The 19690-nt window shown below is 36.7% G+C and overlaps 1 protein-coding gene across 16 annotated transcripts in view; it reads left to right on the top strand.

Moving 5' to 3' along the window:
* The window catches only part of ATP2B1 (ATPase plasma membrane Ca2+ transporting 1), a 68452-nt gene extending 61321 nt beyond the window's left edge, over positions 1 to 7131 (top strand). For all 16 annotated transcript variants that reach the window (XM_063615144.1, XM_063615143.1, XM_063615149.1 and 13 more), the window contains one exon: positions 3886 to 7131. In XM_063615144.1, coding sequence (XP_063471214.1) covers positions 3886 to 4197 — 312 coding nt within the window. In that variant the 3' untranslated portion in view covers positions 4198 to 7131. The remainder of the gene's footprint in view (positions 1 to 3885) is intronic.
* Positions 7132 to 19690: the final 12559 nt, after the last annotated feature.

Genomic DNA, 19690 nt, shown 5'->3' with positions numbered 1-19690 from the left:
GAAGGTAAGATTTATTGGCTTGTGATTAGTATTTTAGAGCTCTCTCTTCTGTACAACGTTTTGGGCAGTAAACAATGTTATTTTCTGCTATCAAAAGTTAGGATGGTATTTAGAAAAATTGGTTTTGTAGGTACATGATCTTGTTTGGATTTGTTACATTTCATATATTATTTACCTTGATAATCATTTTCAGTTTCTTAAAATTCATGATTATGATAATCACTTCAGTTTTTTGTTTACCATATATGCTTCATGCAGTATTTTTGTTTTTTTTCTCTGTTGAATAATTTACTTTTACAGAATATTTTTGACATAGGAATTGAATTTTTCAGTAGGACTGAATTTTTCTTAATTCTGATAATTTCGAGGGGTATAAGTATGCTCCACAGAGTAGGTTTAAATAGATAAATAATAGGAATTGAATTTTAAAACTGGATAAAAGAAATAGGCTTGGATTTTCAAAAGCCTATAATTAAGTTTTCTTATATTTCTACTTAAATCGAATTATTATTAATATTGTTTCCTTCCTACCTAAAGTATTGTGCACAAAACTATTATTTTCCTCACAGTTACTGTACTGTGAGAATTTTACATACAGAAAGTAATAAAGATCAGAGCAGGTGTAAGCCAGCTCAGTGTCATGCCTTAGATCAAGAGTGCTTTCTTATGTTCTTTATAAGTAGAAAGTAAAACAAATCTGATTCGATGATTCCTGGTTAATCTGAGCTTTATTGTATGTATCTCGAGAACTGTTCTTTGAAAATTGAATTGCTTTCGAGCATTGCTGAGCTGACCTATTAACGTGCTGAAACTAACCAGTCGTGGCTTAAATAGATGTGTCAGACAAAGGAAGCATTAACCTTAATCTTATAGAATGTTTTATTCAAGTGAAGTTAGTGATAAAGTAAATGTTCGTATGTTTTTGTCTTCTCTTGACTTCCAAGGAACCTGGAATTGGGAGCCCAGAAACCTAGGTTTTAAGACTCTTTAGCACTAATTAAGAGTCCCTTAACAAGTCAGCCACCCATCCTCTCTGTTGCTGAGTTTTATTATTTATGAAGTGGTTAGAAAGAAAAAATCTCTAATATTGTGCAACAAATTCTTTTTTTTTTTTTTTTTTTTTTGAGACGGAGTCTTGCTCTGTTGCCCAGGCTGGAGTGCAGTGGCGCAATCTCCACTCACTGCAAGCCCCGTCTCCCAGGTTCACGCCATTCTCCTGCCTCAGCCTCCCGAGTAGCTGGGACTACAGGTGCCCGCCACCACGCCAGGCTAATTTTTTTGTATTTTTAGTAGAGACGGGGTTTCACCGTGTTAGCCAGGGCAATCTCGATCTCCTGACCTCGTGATCCGCCCGCCTCGGCCTCCCCAAAGTGCTGGGATTACAGGCTTGAGCCACTGCGCCCGGCCAACAAATTCTTTCAGATAGGAAAAATCTTCGCAGAATTGAAGTTTTGCTAAGAAGGGATTTAATCTGACTTTGCCTGCTACCGGTGTATGTGTGTAATTGTGTGCACATATACTTGTTGCCCTCACCTTTATACTCTGCCCCTCTTAGAGCTTCACTAACTCTCAAATCTCTAACTTCTGAGCTCTAGATATTTTCCAAATTTAACATGTTTAAAAAAGTAGATTTATTTCCCCCTGATTCTTCACTGCTCACTTTTATACCCAGACTGATTACAAAGAAAAACAGAGGGAAAACACACACATACACAGAAAGCTTAACTGTTGTTCTATCTTCAGTAGCAGCAGCACCAGCAACCTTATCAAATAAGCAACATCTTCAGCGTTATCTTGAACAGTTCTCATCACCCATCAAGTTTGCTGGCTGATCCTCTAATTTGTATTCTCCTCTGTGCCTACGGGCTGTTGATACCAACACATTTTTTTTAGGAAGTTATCTTTTTGCATTTTAAGCTTTACAGTTTGTTATTAGGACATTCAGGATACTTGCTGAATGTTCACATGTATAAAATGTGAATTTTAAGACTTCACAATAAAACACTGAATGAATTACTATAACGTTATATTTAGCAAACATTGTTTACATTCCATATGTAGAACACTACATCTTAGTAAAGGGGAAGAGGGGGAACAAGAGCAATAAAAGAAGTTGAAAAATATTTACTGCTATTCATCAGTCAAATTAAGGAACTAAAGTACAAGCAATCAAATAGAATAGAATTATAAAAGATGGTAAAGTTGCAAGACATCATAGAATAGATGCTTGCTGCTCCAAGTGTGGATCATGGACCAGCAGCTTTAGCATCACCTTGGAGGTTGTTAGAAATGCAGGACTTCAGGCCCCTGCTGAATCAGAATCTGCATTTTAACAAGATCCCCAACTAATTTATATGCACATTAAAGTTCGAGAAGCCCTGGCCTCAATACTTGTGACCTAACACTGTTTTAAGTTTGTAGTGTGCTAACGAATTTAATCTCCCACAACAACCCCGTAAGGCAAGTACCATTGCTGTTTCCCATTTTATAGTTGAAGAAACCTGTTTGACCGAGGTTCCTCAGGTCAAAGTGGCAGAGCTGGAATTTACACCGACATTTTGCTTTTGTATTTCTCAGCTGACAATGCTGTACTCTCTATATAAAGGGCTAAGTGAATATGGACTAAAGCAGCTTACAAATAGGGCTTGGTAAATAAGGAAAGACAACTTGAAGGTGAGATGTGGGTGCATGGCCCTAAACTCTACATTACATTTTTTAAATGCATTCACATGTTGATTTGAAGAAATGTATTAATTTATTGATTATTGCTGTCTTATGAGATGAATTTGGTGACCACATCTTTTTTCTAGAATGTCAAAAGTGTTATTTACTTCTCTTAACAATGAGTAGATGATGTCTTTATTACTAAACAGGATTTATTAGAATCAAAGCAAAAGCAAACACTGTATTTGAATTGTTACATAGTAAATGCTCAACTAGTTGGATTTTGTCTTTTTTTCTAAATCTGAATGACGCTTGAGTTAATAGCACTTAATGTCAGTGTGTGCACTGATGTTTTTAAGTTTGATTGGCCATTAATCTTTTTCATTTATACAGCAGACTGACAAGGAAGGTGAATTGTTGAGCTCTCTGTTTAGGGGTGAAAATACTAGAAAACTTTTAACACTTTGTCTTCTTGGGAAATTTTTCACAGAAGAATCCCAGAGGATTTGTTTTTGTTTTTGATGTATTCTTTCCAGATAACTGTAGTAATTGATTTAAGTTTTAATCTGTTACAGAGAAAAACACTAACACTTTATAGACAAATGATAGACAAATGGCATATACTCAAATATTTATAGCTGTTTAATGGCATTTTATAGACATTTATTTGGGTTTTGTTCTTATTTTTGTTTTTAATTAAGGGAGTAGTGGGGTAGATGTGAGTTCATTGTGGCATTCAGCTTATATTTGCTTGGCTTTTTCATGGTCGGTGACACCCTAATTCCTAGCATGATAAATAGTAACCCTTTGTGCTTGATTTTGTTTAACTTATTTGAGTTGTTTTCAAAATACATTCTTTTTAATTTAAAAAATCAGCTAAGCTTGTGTATGGTTAAGTTTTTGTTTTGTTTTGTGTTTGATTTGTTCTTTTAGGGAAAAAATCCTATAAAATGGCTATTAAATCTTTAGCCAATGACAATGAGATTTTCTTAATATTACTTTGAATTCTTTACCTCTTAATTCTTAGAGTATGTGGTTTTGTTGTTCTGTAGTGTCTTACTAAAATATTCATTTTTTTACAGTGTATTGCAAGTTCCACTGCATTACATGCAAATATGATTCACTCATACCTAGCTGTTTGTGGATTCAGACTCATAAATGAACCATTTTTAAGTTGTTAATAGTGTACTGACATATTTCTCTGTTTTCTGATATTTACAGATTCGAGTGGTGAATGCATTTCGTAGTTCTTTATATGAAGGGTTAGAAAAACCGGAATCAAGAAGTTCGATTCACAACTTTATGACACATCCTGAGTTTAGGATAGAAGATTCAGAGCCTCATATCCCCCTTATTGATGACACTGATGCTGAAGATGATGCTCCTACAAAACGTAACTCCAGTCCTCCACCCTCTCCCAACAAAAATAACAATGCTGTTGACAGTGGAATTCACCTTACAATAGAAATGAACAAGTCTGCTACCTCTTCATCCCCAGGAAGCCCACTACATAGTTTGGAAACATCACTCTGATTGTAAGCTGAATGTTAACACACTAGCTGCATTGTAAAGAAACAAATTGAAACTGGGTCTTTTCACATATTGTGATGGACAAGCTAGTATTCTTGTCTTTGGACTTCAACAGAAGACACACTTGTACGAATGTAGATTTATTTTTTTAAAAAAAAAAAAGCAAAGCTTTCTGCCAGACTGAGGGTGCTTTTTGGGGGGTGGGAGAAATGAACTGACAGATAAACAGTAACTCAGCTTAAGTGACCCCGTGGATCATCAGTAGTACCCAAGCATGGTCCTGAACAGTGTATTAGCAGAGCTTTAGTTTATCTCAGTCCTGGATGGGAGAGAGGGAGGAGTAAAACTGGGCAAGACAAAGAGCCCTGGATCGTTGAATTGATAGTTTAATTTCTGCTGTTGGCTGTTAATAATTTGGATTATTTATGTTTATAAATGATACAGATCTGTTTACAAGGTTTGTAGATACTTTTTTTGTTCCTGTTCATAGATGGGAAGCTTCCTTATAACTGATGCAGAGAAAAATTAGTCCTTCAAATACTGCTGTATTTTCAGGAAAAAAAAAAGGGGTGTTTCTATTGAAACTGTACTAAATTTTTGCCTACAATTTACCTTGTTAAATATTGTAGATAAATTGCTAATACTAATAGCCAAATAGATAACACTAATGCTTTGTTTAAAAAAACAACAAAAAAAAACAAAACAAAACAAAAAAACATGAGCAGTGGTGTTCTAATGAAGTTATGACATCTGTCCTAATTAGTTTCTTAAATACATTTACTACTTAATGGTTTTGAAGCAACTGTTTAATTTTTAAAATTTTTGAAAACTTGCTAATAACCTTTTGTTCAGAATTTAGTAGATTGTTTAATGCAGGACATCAACTACATAATGAAAGATGCTTGAAATGCTTTTGTTATTTCAGGCAAATCAAATTAAATCAGACTATCAAACTACAAGAGAACCTTAGTCCTTTTTGTTTTTGTCTAAACATGTTAGTTCAGTGATGTCTTGGTGAACTGTGAGTGAACTGTATTGATTTTTCTAATCTTTAGAGACCTTCACACAGCATGAGGGCTGTTGGCATTTTGAAAAAGGTTAATAAGTAGAAGCATACATGTTTTCCTTTTGTTTTTGAAACTTGTTTGTAAACATAAATAAATATGCCCTTTTATTAAATAAATTCATGGCAATGTTTTTTTAAAAGACATTTCAGCTTCTTTACTCAATTTTGCATATACAGTGCATCAGTCTGTTCTCTTTGACCACAATTGGAATACATTTCAAGATGGTAACAGCCCCATGAAGTACCGCTTTAATTCCTTGCTGGTAATCTAATAGAATCAGATTAAGGAAATTAACACAATTTTGCCATTTGACATACTCTTCATTGAATTTAGTTTGTCTAAAATAGTCTCACAGGTAAAAAACATAATAACAATGACCACCATTGTCTTTGATACATTTATTTTAATTCTTAAGTGGCCAAATAACAGATTAGGTAAAATGAGATTACATGAAATGGTTCTAAAATGATATATTTAGATGCAATAATTAACCATATGCTAGAATGCCCACTTCTAAGCCAATTGGATTCTTTAGCTCTCTTTTTCTTTCCTTTGTCTACCTTCTTCCCTTTTTTGCCTCTGTCCTTACCCTTTAGAAACTGGCATGTGTTAGGGCCCAGATTTCACCAGATACACAATCCTCAGGCTGACATAAAGTTTATGAGGACTGCTACTATAACTGAGAGTGCTGACCAAGCAAAGAAACATTTAGTTGATGGTGCTTGATATTTTTGGTGGGTGGGGGAAATCTTTTTCTCACCATCAAATCTTTGCAGTAATCCTCTGCAGGTCTTAGAAACACATTGGCTCTGTCAGCATTTGTTAATTGTACATTTATTCATCAGGTATATATAGTGAATCATACTGTAAAAAAGAGGTAGCATGATATGCTGGAAAGCATATTAGACTAGGAGTCAAGACCTGGTTTCTAGTCTTGGTTTTGCCATTAATGTGCTGCATGATCTTGGGAAAATCATTTACCCTAAATAAGGGTGGTGGACTATCTTGAAGAACCCTTTCAACTCTAAAAATTGACCCTATCAACTGGAGAGCCTATAAGGCATAGGGAATAGAGAAAAGGGAAATGTTTTCAGTTTTCTTTTTTATTTTGGTTATGCTTAAATATGAATGTAATTACCAAAAGATTTAGAAGTGCATGTGCTTTGGAGGATTTGTATTGAGCTTTTACAGTATTCATTTTTCAACTCAAGGCAATGGCTTCCTACACCAACTCTAATCCATAAACGGGTCTTATGACATCCATGAAGTAGTAGCAAGACATGCTTAGTGTGTATTTCTCTCTTTGAGACACTGTAATTTCTACCAGAAATTTCCAGAGCATTATGTAAGTAGAAAAAAATGCAAGCAAGCTGTTAAAGATCTTGGATCCCATTATATAGTATGTATAGCTGAAATCTGTAATTCAATCACTTTTTCTCTTTTATCCTCTAACCAAAAAATTGTTTAATTTTGCATCCCAAATGTTTTTAATCTTTGTATATTTTTTAAAAATCCTTTTCTTCTCATCATTGCCTTTTTTGTGGTTGTAAATAGACTTACTTGCACTTTGAAGATGAGTTACTCCTTGTCATCTTACAAATATGTGATATGGTAATTTTCATAACATGTCAGTTTTGAACCAAGAATTGGTGATTTGTTTATAAGAAAAAAACTGGCTTCATTTCTGTGAAATTGCTCTTTGAAAATTTCTTTTTACACGTGTAAGCCAACTGAGATACCGTGATGGTGTTGATTTATTTCAATGATGCTTACCATCTATTTTAGCCACTGAGCCTTTTATTATTTGTCTATTTGTAAAGTTTATTTGTCTTAACTCATTTAATAAATATACTGTTTATCTGTTTCTGAATGGGGACTGAACTTTTTGGATATTGATATTGATTTGAAAATATTTTGGAATTTTTTCTACTTGAAATTTTAGAAATCTAATTGAAAATTCTATAATGTACTTGAAATGTTATGGTTGTGTTACAGTGAATCACTCTTCTGATAATATGCATGATCTTGCCTCTAAAATGAGAGTGGGTACATTGTCCCTACTCTCCTACCCACTGTCCTCAACCCTTATAGCACAATAGATCATTTCTGCAGTCTGTGGGAATGTAATCTGCTGGTTTTAGTACAGATTAGTTTTTCACATTAGCTGTAAGAGCTTATTTTTATTTCATTATCCATACTTGTCAATACCAGTTATCTGAACTCTATGGTAAAAATTAATAAAATTACCCTTAGTTGTTTTTTATAATAAGTTATTAGTATAAACTAGCAACTTTGTTGAAATACTGAGTAAACTCTAAATGATGAATACCATATTTTTCAGTTAGTATAAATCATTAGTAAATTATTGAGTATACTTAAGTACCATATTTGTGACATGAAAGATATTTTCCATTTTGTCAAATTGGGTTTTATATATATATTATGTATTAGAATTGAATTTTGAATTAAGTTCTCTTTGTAAAAATTAGCTGAGAAAGAAAGGGGAGTTTAAGCCTTTGCATGTTGACATTGTTCCTTCCCCATGCCTTTAGGATCGTGTCTTATTGCAGCTGCCTTCTTTCTTTAACCTGTGCTACTCTAAGACTCTTATGCTCAAACCCCCATCAACTTTTATCTTTTTTAATTAGTCTGTTAACACTCATTTGTAGACCAAAATAAAAGATACTCTTAATAGCATAATTATACCACCTCACTAAAAATCTGAAAAATAATCTTTCTTTTAGAATAAGTGTTTTTATACCATAAAGACTGTTTCATGTGGTCAGGAAGTTGATAGTTGTGTTTCTGTACTTTTCTCATCAGTATGTGTCACAAAGGAAATTACCAGACCAGGCATTGTGGCTCATGCCTGTAATCCCAGCACTTGGGGAGGCCAAGGCTGGACAATCATTTGAGACCATCCTGAGCAACAAAGCTAGATCCCCATCTCAACAAAAATAAAAATAAAAAATTATCTAGTGGTGGTACCTGCGGGTAGTCGTAGATACCAGAGTGGCTGAGGTGAGAGGATCTCTTGAACCCAAGTTCAAGGCTGCAGTGAGCTGTGATCACACTACTGCACTCTAGCCTGGGAAACAGTGAGACCCTGTCTCAAAGAAAAAAAGGAAATTGCCTTTATGCAAATAGTTTCTTTTTCAACGGATTGATAGCTTTACCCCTTAAACTCACCATTGAGTTTGCTTTTATGCTTTACGTCTAAGAACTGTTTAACATTTTTCCTACTAAAGTATTTCAATAGACATGTTAAATCTGTATTCTGTTAGTTCAAGGTATCGTTGTTGAACAGTATAATAATTGTTCCAAAGTAGGGAATCAAAGTTAAAAAAATGTGCATACGTGCTTATACAGAATCAGTCTCTGGCACAACTTCCTTAACCACCACTACATCCTAGGAAAACAAGTTCCCAAATCAGTAACACATAGTCTGGGTTTGGGTTCAGTGCAGGGAATCCCTAGGATTAAGGATTCATTTTTTCCAAATACGTTTTCAGATCATTAGTTATAAGCACTGATACTTTCGTTAGCTATTATTAAAAGGGACATGTCACAACATAAATTAGTATTTACGGAGTACTGGGTATATACTAAGCAGTTTACATGGATTATGTAAGCAACCTGGTAAACATTCTGCCATTTTACAGCAGGGAAATAGGCCTAAAGAGTTCAGGGTAACTTGCTCTAGGTCACATGGCTAGGTAGTAGAGCTGGGATTCACACTTGAGGCAGACCATTTCAAGAGGCCAAACCAGTAGCCACTGGTCTTTACTGCAGGACTAGCATCTTGTTAACCTCAATCAGGGTCCAAATTTTTGAACAGTTACAAATTTCTGCTTAACTCCTAAGCGTTTCCATTATTGCACTTTTCTGGTATCAAATGCTTCTGAGAGGATCTTAAGAATCTTCACAGCCTTCCTGGGATAGCTCAAAAGACTGAGGCAGAATCACCTATTAAGATGTATAATCCAAGCTTTCCTCATGATCAGAGTTCCTCTAGCCAAAGAGTCAAAGATAAACTCGGTAGAATGGTGCTTTTAACAGCACATTTTGAATAGAGAATTTCATTATTTAGTGCTTTTAAGATGGGTATGTTTATTCATAGTCTTATAGATAGCCCAATAATTTAACCTGTTGCTTTGTTTCCTAGATAGTTTGGAATGAAAATAAATATAACATTAGTGAGGCACTCTGCATCTCTGCATTTTTTGGTTTTAAAGCTTATGAGACTAGGGTGTTTTACTTTCAATTAACTTTTTATTTTGTGAAGAATTATTTTGTCTTTAAACAGTATTTTCTTTGATGGGAATTCTTTTTTTTTTTTTTTTTTTTTTTTTGGAGATGGAGTCTCACTGTCACCAGGCTGGAGTGTGGTGGCACAATCTCAGCTCACTGCAATCTCCTCCTCCTGGGTTCAAGCGATTCCCCTACCTCGGTTTCCCAAGTAGCTGGGACTACAGGTGCACACCACCACGCCCGGCTAATTTTTTGTATTTTAGTAGAGACAGGATTTCACCATGTTGGCCAGGATGGTCTCGATCTCCTGACATCTCCGCCCACCTCGGCCTCCCAAAATACTGGGATTACAGGCGTGAGCCACCGCACCCGGCCAATGAAAATTCTTAATGCTGTAATATTTAGTCCTATTGCACATTGGATTTTAAATGATCTGTTTTTAAAATAAGAAAATTGTTGCCATTTTTAAACTACTGTCTTGATACCATTTTATATTAATGTTATTTGCTTTGTAAATGGTTCCCCTTGGTTTGTAAAAATTAGGTGCCGATTTTTATAATCTTAAAGATATCTTTGTTAAGAAAAAGTATCTTAAAACATTGTCCTGGAGGGGAGGTGGGCAAAGTGGTGATTTGGGAAGGTTTTGGATGTGTCGGATGGATTGGTGATTGAAGAGACTGAGGATAGAGATGTAAACAGAACAGTTAAAACATTGAGTTGTACAGGCCTGGCGTACAGAGGGAATAGACTAGGATAATAACAGCAAAAGTAGAGAGAATAGAAAAGAAAGAGTACTTGAAAGCATAGATGAAATATTTGTAGCAAAACAGGAAACCTAGTTGATGGCATTTCAAGGCATCATCTACTTTTGGATTTGTTAGCTACTTGTGTGTAGAATGAAAGAACATTTAATTAGATGACCACTTAATTGGCAGAATGATTGGATTAAATATCAGTCTGGTAGTGGTTTCAAAGCATTGTTTACAGATCTTGTCCATGTCTTTCAGATTTTCTGTGAAACAGTTTTTTCAATAAGGAAGTAGAAGGAAAGCTTGTCACTGTCTTGGGCAGCATTAAGCTGGGAAGGGTTGAGAATAAACTAGATGACAAAATCAGGAGTCAAACTGATATGTGATGAGATGACTAAAACAATAGTTTAATATAGATAGATGTAAAATCCTGCTCTTTGGGACCTAAAGTCAGAAACAAAATGACAAGAGGAGGCAGATGTCTGCTAAAATGTGGAAAAACTATAGGTTTGGTTAACAGAATGGAAAAGGTGCATTCTAGAGTCCTGAATCCTGGCCTTGAGGGACATAGGAAGGTTTGGAATAAATGCATTGAGGAATGTTCCTGAAAAGAATAAGAGACAAAAGCTAGTTTGAGCAACAGTGAGGAAAACCAGGACATTAGTATACATTTTGCCCACCAGCAAGACAGATAAACTAAAACTGAAAACAGGTATGAAGTTGAAGGTGGCTCAGGTTTAGGTACCAAGGTAACATAACCTAAAGAAAGCAAAGCCATCTAGGTCAGTCACAGCAGGAGCGACGTGGCCAACTCGAGTAAATACCTCCAAGAAGCTATGAATGGCTCTTCATTTGCTCCTTAACAACTCTAACCTCACATAGTTGTCACTTCTCTCTTTTTCCATTGCTATGAGCACATTATATGTTCACGTGTTCTTCCTGCCCCTGTAAATTCCTCGAGGCCCCTTTTGTACTTGTATCTCTTCACAGTGCTTGCACTACCCTGCCTCTCCTTCCTCAACACAACAGATGTGTAAAAGAAGGTGCTTTTTTCTTTCCCCAAAGGAAAATCACCTCTCTGGGAGGGTGTTGAGGCTCAGAGTGAATCTCTGAGGTGTGGAAGAGGCAGTATTTTTTCGTAGCAGTTCACCAGAACTGGGTTCTAAACGGTTCCAACTCTTATACCAACTTTTAATATTTTGAGCCCTCAGTTTCCTCAACAGGAATATGAGTATTGCGATTTCTGCCCTGCTTTAGAAGCTCAGATGAACTTGAAAATGTGAAAGCACTTTTAACAATTACAAAGCACAGTATAAGGTAAGCCTATTGACTGAGCAACTGAAACCTGTGAAGAACTGTTCCTGCCTCCTCTAAGAAATTTGGCTTAAATAAAAAATTTCAGAGTTGAAAAAGACCCTTAAGTCCCAACTGGGCCATAAATACCCATGCATTATGAAGGTTACCCGGGAGATTCATCTCATTAGAATAACAGTGTTTGCGTCCATTTCCATTTTTTCTGTTTTTAGTCAATTTTCCCTTCTAAAAAGCAGGTTGCTTTCCTCTGGGTGATAAATAAATGAGGGTGCTAGTGATCCAGTCACACAGTTTTTTATTATTTATCATTTAGCTGAACACTAGAGCTGCTCTGATGGTTTGAGACCATTACCAAGTTTTAATTGGTCTTTCTGTTCCTAGCTATATCTTTATTCCCATAATAAACCATGGGATAGATCAGTACTTCCCAAACTTTGCTGTACATTGGCGTCACTTGGGAGAACTTTAAAACATACTGGTGCCAGGCTCCCAGCTCAGGCATTGTAGTTTATGGTGTGGCCTGAGGGAGCACTGACACTTAAAATTTAATTCCCAAATGATTCTAATATGCAGCCACACTTTGAGAACTACTGAGTAAAACAGAGGGAAGCATTGAGAACCACAATGATGAAATGCAAGAAGTTAGTGAGCATAAAAGAGAAAGTATACAGGTGAGTATATTAAACTTAGGTTTTTGTTCTTCTTTTTAGAGACAGGTTACAGTCCTAGTTCACTGCAGCCTCAAACTTCTGAGCTTAGGTGATCCTCCTGCCTCAGCCTCCTGAGTAGCTAGGACTACAGGTGCATGCCACCACACCCAGCCATTTTTTTTTTTTTTTACTTTTTATAGAGAGGAAGCCTCACTATGTTGCCTAGGCTGTTCTCAAACTCCTGGCCTCAAACAATCGTCTCATCTCAGCCTCCTGAAGTCTGGGATTACAAGTGAGCTGCTATGCCCAGCTAAGCTTAGTTTTTTTGTTTTTTTGTTTTTGTTTTCATTTACTGTTATTAAAAACCTGAACTTTTGGTGGAAGTTTACTTATACCAGGTTGAAAACGTCTTTATCTCATTTTTTTAGAAAAAACAAATTATGAACAAATTTAAAATAAACTACTTGGTCCTATGAAAGCAAAATAAAAGGATTTCTTTTTTTTCTTTTTTTTTTTGAGATGGAGTCTCGCTGTGTCACCCACGCTGGAGTGCAGTGGCACGATCTCCGCTCACTGCAAGCTCCACCTCCCGGGTTCACGCCATTTTCCTGCCTCAGCCTCCTGAGTAGCTGGGACTACAGGCGCCCGCCACCACGCCCGGCTAATTTTTTGTATTTTTACTAGAGACAGGGTTTCACCGTGTTAGCCAGGATGGTCTCAATCTCCTGACCTCATGATCCGCCCGCCTTGGCCTTCCAAAATGCTAGGATTATAGGTGTGAGCCACCGCGCCTGGCCAATAAAAGGATTTCAAAATCAGGTCATGAAAGTTTACTTTTAATTTCTAGTCTCTCTATATTTTTTGCCCCCAGCCTGTGACCAAAGCCATCTAGTCTGTATTTATATATACAGTTTCAAAATCATGCAGTATGCCTTTTTTAAGTTTATTTCTAATATATTGTACTTTTTGGCACAGTTGAAAGTAAACAGCATATATCACTTGGCAGGAAAATGTCAGATTTTATGATGAATATTTAAAGTATTTATATTTAAGAGTATACATCTTTAAAATTAGATGTTTATATAAAATCACCTTGTGCCTGGGAAAAATTACTAGTTGATTTTTTTGTTGTTGTCTCTAAGAACAATTTCTAAGTCAAATTGGTCAAAAAATATTGGCTCCAGCCATACACTCACTTAACCTCTAAAAGATCCCAATAGCATACCCAACTGGCCTGTACCATATCCAACTATAGTTACAGTGCACAAACTGACTTATTGAGCCACTGTTCTGGATCACTTGCTTTTGCATTTTACCCCAGTAAGTCATTATAACTCTACTCCTCTCTTATAATAAAGAAGTTAAAGTTGCCTGTGACCACACAACTAGTTAGTATCATCTGGGATTTGAATCCAAAATTGTTCAACAACCGAACTCATGACCATTTTGCTGTATCTGAAATGGTATATCAGAAATGACTCGGTCCAGACGCTCTTAAGTTTTAAAATCCTGGCTGGGTGCGATTTCTCACACCTGTAATCCCAGCACTTTGTGAGGCCAAGGCGGACGGATCACCTGAGGTCAGGAGTTCGAGACCAGCCTGGCCAACATGGTGAAACCCCGTCTCTACTAAAACTGCAAAAGGTAGCTAGGCCTGGTGGCAGGTGCCTGTAATCCCAGCTACTCGGGAGGCTGAGGCAGGAGAATCGCTTGAACCCGGGAGGCAGAGGTTGCAGTGAGCTGAGACCGTGACATTGCACTCCAGCCTGGGGGACAAGACCAAGACTTCGTCTCAAAAAAAAAAAAAAAAAAAAAAAAAAGCTTTAAAATCCTATCAAACCAGATTTTCAGATAAAGGCAGCTTGCAAGTCCCTCAGCCTCCAAACTCCATTCCTATCTTCTCTTCCTTGCTCAACATCTCCAGTTTCTACAACTGTTCTTCAAGAACATAAAACATCCTAGTGGGGTGCCCATATGTCCCAGTTTACCAGGGTAGACTTGGTATGCAAGCCTGCCATCCCACTGTAATTAAGAGCGATCTGGGCTGGGCGTAATGGCTCACACCTGTAGTCCTAGCACTTTGGGAGGCTGAGGTGGGCAGATTGCATGAGCTCAGGAATTCAAGACCAGCCTGGACAACATGGTGAAACCCCGTCTCTACTAAAATACAAAAAATTAGTCAGAAGAATCTCTTGAACCTGGGAAGCAGAGGTTACAGTGAATCGAGATCGTACCACTACACTCTAGCCTGGGCAACAGAGCGAGGTTCTTGTCTCAAAAAAAATAATGTTTTCAAGTTGCATCATCATTTCTATCCTTTTTCTCCAATGTGTCTGTATCCCTCTGCAACCTGGCAACTGTTACTTTGAAATTGTGAAATTTAGAATTCTGCTATGACAAGTGGAAAATTGAGAAAAGACACAGCGCCACTTTTTGTCATCATATAGGTGACAAGGAGGCTCCCAAGTATATCCTGCTAATAGGAGTAGCTCTCAAAAGTTAATCTCAATGAAGTCTCCTAAAGTCTCTGGCAAAGAAAACTGCTGCAATGCCTTGTATAATTCTCCAGACTAAGCTGTTTGGGGGAAGCCTACCTTTTTTCAGCCCAAAGTTCAGGAGACTGAGGATGTAACTGGGGACATGATCATTGATTCAAAGGTGATTGCTTAAGTATCTTAAAAAGGTATAGAGCTAATCTGAGTACCTGCTTAAATTTCAAAGAAGCTCTGTGGCTTTTTTCTTTCATTTTTTAAAGGATAAAATTTACTCACCAGAAATACATTGTGAGTCAGACATCCCTTTGAGGACAGCATCTAATAAAATGACTGGCACACAGGTGATCAATTAATGATTTTAAATGAATGAAATCAAGTTCTTTTAAAAAATGCTTTCCTACATGATTTTAATAGCAAAACAAGTAATAATAGATGCTCATTTAAGAGTATTTTAGTGTATCTTCATGATGAAATAATATGCAGTTACTAAAAATGTTTTTTAAAACTTCAAAAATCATGCGTTTTATAGCCTACTCTTCATTCAGCATAATACTGTAAATATTTCCATGTAAATATTCTGGACGTAAGTTGTGTGGGTTAGGACATGTTATTCAGTCCCTGAGCTTTACCTTAACTTTCATCTGTGAAATGAGGCTAACAGTTTATCTGCCTATGGTAGCTCAGTGTTACTGTGATGATCAAATGAGATGGAGTCAGAAAATCCTGGCACAGAGCATAGCCTGTAAAAGAGACTCAGTAAACATACTGTGGTGAGAAAGAAAAGAACTTTCGGCCGGGTGCAGTGGCTCATGCCTCCCAGCACTTTGGGAGGCCAAGGCGGGCAAATCACCTGAAGTCAAGAGTTCAAGACCAGCCTGGACAACATGGCGAAACCCCGTCTCTACTAAAAATACAAAAATTAGCCAGGCATGATGGCACGCACCTGTAATCCCAGCCACTCAGGAGGCTGAGGCAGGAGAATCGCTTGAACCTGGGAGGCAGAGGTTGCAGTGAGCCAAGATCGCGCCACTGCACTCCTGCCTGGGCAACAGAGTAAGAGACTGTCTCAAAAAAAAAAAAAACTTTCATTGATGAAATATTACTAGCAAGTTATTTAATATGTGCTGGCCCTAGTACAATGAGAGAGGCAAAGTAATGGCTCACAAGGTTGTTTTTGTTTGTTTGTTTGTTTTTATGTTTTTCATTGGCTACATTGAAAATTAGATTTCACCAAAAACATCCATATTTTTGGGCATCTGTTAGCATTAGGCCTTCATTCCTGTGTAACAATAACCTAGTGCTTTTCCTACCCCCCAGTTTGCCACGGTCCCCAGCACTCCTTCTGGTCTCTGTGCCACTGTCATTTATCAGTATTGGTGGCCATTTATTATTGTTTCTGTAATGGTAGAACTAAGAAGAAAGTGAAATATTTTTGTTGCTATCAAATGTGAAATAAGGAGACATTTAAAAGGATTTACTTTAAAAAGAAATTCTCGTCACTCTGGTCATCTTCACTCATATTTTACCTGCATGACTCCATAGGCATTTATGTGGAAATTGTAACCTCTTATAAAATTTTAGAGCCATAAGGAACCAGCACTTTGGACTAGACAGTCATACTTTTCCTGGTATAGACCAATGAGTTAAGACTAATCATGCCTCTCCTGGTATAGATGAGTGAGTTAAGATTTCTGAGAAATTACAACTTGCCCAAGATCCTAGTTAAAAATAAAGTTAGGGCTGAATCTAGATGTAGAGTGTTGTCTTTATATTAGGTATTTAGAAGTTTTATTTTTTACCTTTATTTTTAAATAATGAAAATTAGTGTAAATTCTCTTTAGAGTAAACAAACCTTCCAACAACTCTCCCCTCTACAAAATACATATGTAAGTCATGGCTTTCTAAAAGTAGATTTTTAGCACTTTCTGACAATTTCAAGAAACTTTTTAGCTTAATAAGCTTTAGTTTTGCCACAGTGTTTGTAGCAAATTTATTTAAAGAGACCATCTGAAAAGTATTGAATTTTGTGTTACTGATTTTCCTTTTCTCAAAACTGAAGAACCTGGGCAGAACTTGTCCATTGAAAGCAACACAACCTCGACCCTTGGATCTGGAGATTTCTGGAAGTCGTAAATTTGGTTTGGTCTATCAGGAAGAGACTTCACAGTGGCTCTCGATTGCCTGTGGAACTGGAAAACCCACAAGTAATAGATTCAGTTCGGTAGATAATTTCAGTCTTCTCCAAAATTACTTAATGCAAATAACAAACGAGCAAATTATTTTGTTTTTGTGCTTTTCTTCTTCCCCTCTCTGGTTTCTGGAAAGGGAAACAGCCCAAATAAGTTGGAAAGCAGATAACATGGGTAATTGACAATTGGATCTGTACTAATTAAGTCATTATTAGTATGTATAAAAATGTAAAGCTCTTTTGAGGCCAGGTGCGGTGGCTCATGCCTGTAATCCCAACACTTTGGGAGGCTGGAGCAGGCGGATCACCTGAGGTCAGGAGTTCAAAATCAGCCCGATCAACATGGAGGAACCCCGCCTCTACTAAAAATACAAAAATTAGCTGGGTGTGGTGGTGCGTGCTTGTAATCCCAGCTACTCAGGATACTGAGGCAGGAGAATCGCTTGAATCCAGGAGGCGAAGGTTGCAGTGAGTCGAGACCACACCACTGCACTCCAGCCTGGGCAAAAGAGTGAGACTCTGTCTCAAAAATAAAATAAAATAAGATAAGGCTCTTTTGATATTTACAATGAGACTAATTGAATTCATTTGAAAATGGACCCAAAAGGAATTATAGCTAATAGCTCTACTTTAAAAACATCTTAGCTTTTTACGCTTTCTCTTTTGAAACATTGCTTTCAGCATTGAATTGGTAACCACTTTATATGGAAGATTTTGTGTTATATTTGTTATGAAATATTCCCAAATATAAATATCTTTGGTGTTTATTTCAGATTATAATAATCTATGCTCACTATTAAGTTGGCAAAGTATATAATGACAAAGAAAACTACCATTAAGCGTATCACACAGACTTAAAATTTTGGTGTATATATTTGGAAGCTTGTGTTCTGTGTGTGAATACCATCATTCACATCTAGCCAAACCATTGGAACTGTACACAGCTGGGGTTTCAGATATATAACATTCAGTTGATGGATTTAGGAATGGCCCACTGCAATTTAAATTGCAAGGTAGGACGAGAAACACTTTTTTAAAAAGTTTGCATATATGAAGGTATAAGGCATGGGCCATCAATCTCTGACCAGGCTGGCTGAGAGGAAGAGAGCAAAGGATCTTGGTTCACAATGAGGCTGTCCCTGAGAAAGAAAGAAGTGAGAGTGAAAATGCTGTGTGATTAATGTCCTCAGCAACTGTATGGGAAGTCTGTCTTCTTTCCAAAAGGGCTATAAAATGAAATATAATAAGGAGTAGCCCAAGCCATTCTTCTGTGAGACCCCCAAAAGTGGAGAGAAGGACATAAACAGAGAAGCCATTTCTCCATCAGTCAGAGAGAGGGAGATGATGTAGGCTAAATAGGAAGTGCATCAAATAGTCCCAAGGGGCAAGTGTGGAAGACCCAAGTTGAGTGGCAATGGCAAGGCAGTGTTGTAGTAACAAGCAGCCTTGTTACTCTAATAACTCAAAGTGATGCTTTGGATTCTGTTTCAGAAACCATTGCACGTCTCCCCTATGCAGGGACTATGCTAGGCAGGAGGGAAACCAAGAATCCCCCGTAGGAACAATTATAATACCACACTACGTGCAATAATGATGTCAAACAGGGTATGTTGGAGGGTTAATTTCAACAAGCATGGGGGCCCAGGGTTAAAGAATATCTAACAAAGTCCATGGGCAAGAACAGAGATGGATGAGGTTTTGCCATATGGGAAAAATGGGGACAGTCCATACTGAAAACAGCTGGTACAATGAAGCAGGAGAGAGAATGATATTTCTTCATGATCTACAAACTCATAAGGTAAGCAGTAGTGCTGAATTCTCTACTCTTTCAGATTTATTGAATTACAGCTGTTTAAAATATAGTAAAAATCTCTCTAACACAAGCTAATGACAAAGCCTTATCTGATTAACCAGATTCTTGGAGATAAGGGATTCTATCGCTTTTAGATATGTAAACGTCATTTAAATGGAGAGAGTAGCTGTGTTTGATATGAAGAGTTTTGGAAACTAACAATGAAACATTGGCTTTTAAATGGGTGCTTTTGACGTTGTTTTCTAGCCTTTAAACCTTTCCCCTTACAATCTTGATTATGCTGTAAATTTGCTAAGTTAACGTTCCTTTTTCTTTCATCCAAAGCAAAATCCTGAAAATGAATAGTAAGTAGTGTGCTATTTTGTGCAAAATAATACTGATAACATTTTGGTTAGCAAAATGAAATAACATACCTGAAATAAATAATATACCTAGTAAATTTGTACTCATGGGTCGATTTGATGACAGAAAGGAAAAGAAAGCTTAAAGATAAATATCTCTAAAGTTATGCTTTCAATGCCATCTGTACAAACTTCACGTCAAGATCTAACAAAAAAAAAAAAAAAAACTCTGTCTTATGCCAACACAACTAATTCCATGAAGTCTGGATCATCACAAAACTCAAATTGTTTTATGATTTCTTTTTTCCCTGTCTTTTAACTGTACAGTACATTTTACTGTATATACAGTTTTATGGAATGTGGAGGCAGCATCTGATGTAATATTTTCTGTTCAGACTGTTTACTTTGTAGTCAAACATTCTTCAAAAACACTTTAGTCTCCCCTCCCCTCACCCACTCTGATTTTCCATTCAAGTCTGTCAGTTCCTATTTAGAAAGGTTAATTGACACCTGGAGTCTCAAAGCCTCTGATACAGAAGCAACTTTTGCCATCCTTAACACATTTCTTTGAATTTGCTGCCAGGTCTTATTCTACATGTAAATATTTAAGTGAGTTAGTAAAATAAAA

Source organism: Symphalangus syndactylus, chromosome 13 (assembly GCF_028878055.3).
Source record: "Symphalangus syndactylus isolate Jambi chromosome 13, NHGRI_mSymSyn1-v2.1_pri, whole genome shotgun sequence".
In the NCBI taxonomy this organism is placed as follows: Eukaryota; Metazoa; Chordata; class Mammalia; order Primates; family Hylobatidae; genus Symphalangus; species Symphalangus syndactylus.
This window is presented reverse-complemented; position numbering and strand designations above follow the sequence as displayed.